Raw genomic sequence first — 6,797 nt, 5'->3', positions numbered from 1 at the left:
CACACACACACACACACAAACCTGCCTCACCAGCATTGTTAGATCAGGAGGAGGAGGAGGATATGGGCGAAATCAAATAAATTAGACCTCAACCACATTCTTTGGAAATGTAAACGTAAAAGCTTATGTGAGCTGAAATCCAAACATAACTCCTTCCATAATATTTCTGTGCTAGCTAACCACTAGCTAACAATCAAGTTTGGTTAAGTGTTGCTAGCCACCCTGAATCACATTTTAATTGGTGTTCAAGATGCATTTGACAAGAGATAAAGGAATAATTAACACAGGGACACAGGATAAAAACTTGGTATTTTGCATTTAACTGTGTTTGCAAAGACAAAGAGCTTTAATATCTGACACTGTGAGGGTTACCTGTACAAAAAATCTCTTATTTCTTTCCAAAGTCTTGCTAGTAAGTGGCCGCTAGCTACTTACAACATGAACAACTGCAACAACACAGACGAGTAAGTGTGTGCATGTTTGTGTCAGAAAATAGAGTGAATATAGATTAGAAAGTAGATTTTTTGAAAAATAGATCACACTGGACATTAGTAGCATATTTCGTATCATGTAGCTGATGTGGTATATTCTGCAGTAGCTTAGAGTGCAGACGTTCTTGAAACATCCAATTCCCCAGTCCTTTATGGTGTCTCCTCCTGCATTAGATGGACAAACCCTCTGCCCTTTGCTTGTTCGAGGAATGTTTTGTTGCAAGTTATGATGTGGGTTCTTCCGATTTAACCTTTGGCGGAATAATGAGACATGAAATGTACAGGCCAATCTGATATTTAGCCAACAGCAGTTTGAAATGGTGAACTGAAAAGAAGACATGGAAACCTACCTGTATTATGATACCATCTGCTGGACAAATGAATGACCTGCACCAGATCTTCCAACAAAGTCTTGAATCAAAAACTGTGAAACCTCCACTAGACCCTGTCCCCTTCGTGTAGTGTGCTAGCCAGCCCTCTGACAGCCCCTCATAGACCACCTCCGCCCTTTCCACCTCCATAAAAAACGTAACTTGTGATCCATAGCAAAAAAGAGGACAAAAAGGAGGAGATTAAAAAAGATGAGAAAAAAGACGAGGAGAAAAAAGACGAGAAAAAAGATGGGGACAAGAAGGAAGAAGTGAAGAAGGATGAGAAGAAGGATGAGAAAAAAGATGAGAAAAAAGATGAGAAGAAAGACGAGAAAAAGAAAGATGCACCACCGTAAGTAAACCATCAGATAAAGCGTGTCTATTGAGACAGGGAAATGTGATGAAATAAAACACATCTGTCTGTTGGATACTAACTGTATGTAAAATTATTAAGATATTGTGACAACTTAAAGTCATGTTGAGTTGTTTTTAGGAAAGAAGTCTGGATGATGGATCCGGCTGCAGACTTGTACTACAGATGGCTGACCGTCATCGCAGGCCCAGTATTTTATAACCTGATAATGATTGTAACAAGGTATTTATTAACATTAGGCATGCTTCAAAATGCAGTCTACGCTTAGTGGGCCATATATACAATTTAAAATGGATCCGCCTTGTCTTCTAGAGCCTGTTTTAATGAACTGCAGGACACATATACAAAACTCTGGATATTCTTGGACTACACCTCAGACATCATCTACTATACAGATACTTTTGTCAGATCAAGAACAGGTGGGACTTTTGTCTACACAAATTTGTGTCTATTTTAGTTTTGGATTTGGTTCCTAATTTTGTGTTTGTCCCTTAGGTTACCTGGAACAAGGCCTGCTGGTAAAAGATTCCAAGAAACTGAGAGATAAATATAGAACAACATCTCAGTTCAAATACGACATGATATCAATGATACCCACTGATCTGCTGTTTCTGAAATTTGGATTCAACAACCCTGAGTTCAGATTCAACCGCCTTTGCAAAATATCGAGGCTTTTTGAGTTCTTCGAACGGACTGAAACCAGAACCAGCTTCCCAAACTTGTTTCGTATCAGCAACCTCGTACTTTACATCCTCATCATTATCCACTGGAATGCTTGCATGTTCTTTGCCATTTCAAAGACCATTGGTTTTGGATCTGACACATGGGTATATCCCAACATCAGCCACCCGGAGTACGGCCGCATGGCCAGAAAGTACATCTACTCCCTGTATTGGTCCACACTGACCCTCACCACCATCGGAGAGACCCCTGCACCAGTCAAGGATGTTGAATTCCTCTTTGTAATCGCCGACTTCCTTACTGGTGTGCTGATCTTTGCTAGTATCGTTGGTAACGTCGGTGCCATGATTTCCAATATGAATGCTTCTCGTGCTGAGTTCCAGGCAAAGATTGACTCCATAAAGCAGTACATGCAGTTCCGAAAGGTCACTAAAGACCTGGAGGCCAGGGTCATCAAGTGGTTTGACTACCTGTGGACTGAGAAGAAGACTTGTGACGAGAAGGAAGTTTTAAAGAACCTCCCAGACAAGCTCAAGGCTGAGATTGCCATCAATGTCCATTTGGATACGCTGAAAAAAGTACGTATCTTCCAGGATTGTGAAGCCGGTCTGCTGATTGAATTGGTGCTCAAGCTGCAGCCACAAGTGTTCAGTCCTGGAGATTACATCTGTAAGAAGGGAGATATTGGCAGGGAGATGTACATCATCAAGGAGGGGAAGCTAGCTGTGGTGGCAGATGATGGAGTCACTCAGTTTGTAGTGCTCAGCGATGGCGCATACTTTGGGGAAATCAGTATCTTGGGAATCAAGGGCAGTAAAGCAGGCAACAGAAGAACAGCCAACATCAGAAGCGTAGGATACTCTGATCTTTTTGCCTTGTCCAAAGACGACTTGATGGAGGCTCTCACGGAGTATCCCGATGCCAAAAAAGCTCTTGAGGAGAAGGGGAAAGCCATGTTGATGAAAGACAACATGATTGATGAGGCAGTGGCCAATGCCGGCGCTGACCCCAAAGACCTGGAGGAGAAGATTATAAAACTGCAAGACAACCTGGAACTCATGAAGACCAAGTTTGCCCAACTGATGGCGGAGTTCACCTCCAACCAGACGAGGATGAAACTGAGGGTCACTGAGATGGAGAACAAAGTGAAATCCATACAACCTCAGGATCTGTCAGAAGTGATGGCCGACAAAGATAAAAAAGTCCAGTAATGTGAGAGATACCTGAGGAATTTACAGGAAATGAAGGGATTTTTCATTTAGAATAGTTGAGTGACACTTTTTAAAGGACCATGTTTATATCCATTTGTACATCTGCTTATTACCACAATGTGTCAAATTGTGTACAGTGTATGCGGCAACTATTTTTGTGTGCATGCTACAATTGACAATGTCATGGTGTCACGAAACACCTCGAGTATGTTGATCAGAAGCACTCGTGTATGCAAACAAAGGCTTTTCATAGCCAAAGGAATCTTTTTCAGTACTAACATTTTCCCTAGAAAACATATTGATGAGTTTGTTAAGAACAAATTACAATTCTTACTCAATAATGAATCTGCAACTTCCATTTGATACTGTGAATTTACAAAACAAACCCGAATGCTCTTCTGTTTAAAAGTTATCAGCATACACTATCAGTTGTAAATTAACAGTGTTATATGTAAATAAAAATTCAATGTTAATATAACATATACCGTGTCAAGATTGTCCTTTTGTAGGCAAGAGAGAAGTAAGTCGAGTGATAATCGTCTTAGGGGTTTGTCCCTACAATCGACCTTTTTCACAATACATGATCCTTTGTTATATAAAATATTGACTATAGCAGCTTTAAAGGGCAACTTTTTTTGTTTTCAACCTGGACACTAAATGAACATGTTTTTGAGTCCAAGTGACTGGCGTTACCAACAATCTTTGAAATTTAAGAAAGAATGTTACAGTGCGTAGCTGCAAAACAAGTTACAATGGAAGTTCCATTTACGTCCACTAAAAGTTCTTGTTTTGCTACTGACATACTCCGGTTATTATTCTTAATGTGCAACAACTTAATGGAAAGGATCCCTACAAAGACAGACCTTTTTGTTAAAGAGTAAAATCCTTTTGGTTTGACATGAAACAGCCCAAAACATCTATCGCCAAACCCACCAGAATGTGTTTTACTATAGAGTAATTTTATCATCAAAAAACACACTTCATTCAAAGTTGACAGAAACAAAGTAAACTATCAAAAGCCGTCTTGGTTCATCTTTCCACTGTTCCAACAATCACCGCTCCGTTTGATTAAAATAAACCCTTAATTAACTCATTTACATGTAAAAATATGCTGGCTCTACTCACACTAAAAGTAAAGATTATTTACATGGAGTCTGGTTAGTTTGGCAATGGAAATTCCAGAGAGGTTTCTGGTGCAAAAATGATCTTACGCTTTAACAAAAAGGAATGGGTCTGTAGAGATTATTTCTATAATGTTGCCAGACACAGTCAGAGGCAAAAAAAAGCACTTTTAATGCACCTTTTGCCCTATATGATTACATTGTAGCCCGGTTTGCAGCTGCAGGTTACTGGGTACCTCAATGCTGGACCAATTTCAAAGATTACGGTTCACATCAGTTAGTTAGACCCCAATTACTGGGAAAATAGGGTCCAGGTTGAAAAAATACTGAAATTACCCTTTATGTTACCTATTCCATATGTTGTCAGTGTAAATTCCTTCAATGCATATTAACGACAACGTTTAGATTTTTTTCCACCTTTAATTTCTTTGCATAATAGTTGCTTTACATAAGAGTTTCACATTATCTGCACATTCTTTATGTACCTGAGATATTTGGCCAAATAAAACATTTCATGTGACTCTTTTCCTTATATAGGCATTGCACATTTGGCAACTGCACGTTGAAATGTGCAATCAGAAACACCTAATAGCAAACAAACCAAGGGAAGAGGAACACTTGTTTCAGGATGTGAAAGTCTGAACCGACCAGTCATCCTGAAACCCTGCAAGCCATCGAAACCACACAACAAACAATATTCATTTTATATGTAGCACAAGAGGCACAACACAGAAATACTTCAAAATAACCTTTAGGTTAGTGGCGAGTTTGCTTTCACACTGACAGGAAATAGTTTAAATATGAGCTTATGTGTGAGGGTATTTGGGTTAGCAGTAATATAAAATGCCTCAGCTTAATATACTACAATGCCAATCGTTACCAAGGAGCACCATAATGCTCAGTCCAGAAGAGAGCCTTAGAACTGAATACTGCTAAACAAAGAACTGAAAAAACAATCTAAATCAATACACTGCTTGTGCTGGCGTTCACTAAAATCCTGTGTATAAGTGCACTTTCACAGTTTTACAAATCAAATATTGTTCATGTTTGCCCAGAAACTCAAAAAGAAATACATTACTTAAGTGCCGTTTTAAACTCTTTGGGAAACCTACTGTACTATACAGTATATGAAACAGACTATCGGAGGAGGTTAGGCCTCAGAGTGAAAGGCCCACAGCAGAGTATGACGGGTAGAGGGTGGTTAGGCACAGGGTTATTGCAGCATTTTGTTTTATGTCATTTCCCTCTTTCCCCTTTTTGTGATACTCCCTTTTTTAGTTAAAATGCAGTCCGAAAACTTTCTTTGTGGATCGGTCACAGCATCCCAAATCCTTTGGCATAAGTGATGGCCTTGAGAAGTCTTTCTTTTAGTTTTTCCTTGGAGGAGTACTCTGGGAGCAGCAGGGCATTAAAGCAGGTGTGAGAGGTTGGTAACCTGAAAGAGAGGATGAAAAGGAAAAGCATTAAAATAAATAAGACAAATGTAAAACGAGACGGGCTTATCGGTTTGACAGTTTTCCGTTTGTTCAGTTTTATTTGACAGGCTGGATTAAATAACTGAACGTTATTTATTTAACGTGTGACGGGGGGGGGCACTGGGGGAAGGGCTGGAGCATCCAGGCAGCTTGTTTCTAAATGAACACCCTGTGCAGACTCACACTACTACACTATTAACTAACCCATGTTGGTAATAATTGGACTAAATCAATTTAAAAAAAACATTCAACTATGTAGACTATTACTTTTATGGTAGAAGCACAAATATCCCCAAAAAATTAACAAAACAACGAAATCTGCCAGCTGGACATGCAGGATGCTACGGTTCTGAGGCGTGAGATGACGCATGGCGGCCGACGGTGCAGCCGGAACATGGCGCATCCACGCCTGGTGGAACGGCAGGTCAGTTACTGGTATATTTTTAGGTATGTTGGAGGATAAAATACAAAAACAAAATGTTGTTTAAATCTGTCCTCTAAATAAACTAAATGGGGCTGTAGTTCTGAACGCGATCATCTATCCTGTATAAAATATAAGAGTCAATAAATCCTCCCTGGCCGTGCGGTACCTGTCCGTGTCCGAGCCGTTCTTGGCGATGATCATTTTTAATTTGCCGAGGCCGCCAACTGGTGCTCTATCTGTGCCGGTGGTAAACTGAAGGAACAACCTCTTCTGCTCCTCTCCAAATGAGTGAATTGTCTCCCAGAAATCTCTGTGTGCGGGAAATAAAAGACAACAATAAACAACAATGATAAAACTCAATGTCCATTTGTTTTTTCATGTGACCTGCTGCTTAAAACATGTTTCTTTAAATTACGATTTAAAGCTGCAGTTGGTCATTTTTATGAAGTTCCATAGTTATGTTATATATAGATTTTGTCATATTTGCTGAACCTATCACTATATCTGGCAGCAATAAGGTGAGACACATTATCTTTAAAAAAAAAAATGCATGTTCATCTGCCTCCCCCTACTGCTTCTAATGTGCATTGGCAGTTCAGATCAGCTGGAGTATGCAGCGCTGATCAAATCTGCCCCCCATGTTAAAAACA

General features: G+C 39.8%; 2 protein-coding genes across 6 annotated transcripts in view; one reads left to right on the top strand and one right to left on the bottom strand.

Annotated features, from left to right (window-relative positions):
• The window catches only part of cnga3a (cyclic nucleotide gated channel subunit alpha 3a), an 8,683-nt gene extending 5,076 nt beyond the window's left edge, over nt 1–3,607 (top strand). For 2 of the 4 annotated variants that reach the window (XM_032526721.1, XM_032526720.1), the window contains exons 5-9: nt 405–464; nt 1,038–1,214; nt 1,356–1,457; nt 1,548–1,654; nt 1,731–3,607. In XM_032526721.1, coding sequence (XP_032382612.1) covers nt 405–464; nt 1,038–1,214; nt 1,356–1,457; nt 1,548–1,654; nt 1,731–3,127 — 1,843 coding nt within the window. In that variant the 3' untranslated portion in view covers nt 3,128–3,607. The remainder of the gene's footprint in view (nt 1–404; nt 465–1,037; nt 1,215–1,355; nt 1,458–1,547; nt 1,655–1,730) is intronic. The other 2 variants (XM_032526723.1, XM_032526722.1) reach the window with 2 other exon arrangements.
• Nucleotides 3,608–4,650: 1,043 nt separating this feature from the next.
• The window catches only part of ube3a (ubiquitin protein ligase E3A), an 11,488-nt gene continuing 9,341 nt past the window's right edge, over nt 4,651–6,797 (bottom strand). The window contains exons 10-11 of one of the 2 annotated variants that reach the window (XM_032526716.1): nt 6,314–6,457; nt 4,651–5,683 (exon numbers count right to left, since the gene is read on the bottom strand). In XM_032526716.1, coding sequence (XP_032382607.1) covers nt 5,563–5,683; nt 6,314–6,457 — 265 coding nt within the window. In that variant the 3' untranslated portion in view covers nt 4,651–5,562. The remainder of the gene's footprint in view (nt 5,684–6,313; nt 6,458–6,797) is intronic. The other variant, XM_032526717.1, reaches the window with a different exon arrangement.

This window comes from Etheostoma spectabile, chromosome 9 (genome assembly GCF_008692095.1).
Source record: "Etheostoma spectabile isolate EspeVRDwgs_2016 chromosome 9, UIUC_Espe_1.0, whole genome shotgun sequence".
NCBI lineage: Eukaryota > Metazoa > Chordata > Actinopteri > Perciformes > Percidae > Etheostoma > Etheostoma spectabile.
The sequence above is the reverse complement of the archived record's forward strand: the minus strand, read 5'-3'. Positions and strand labels throughout refer to the sequence as shown.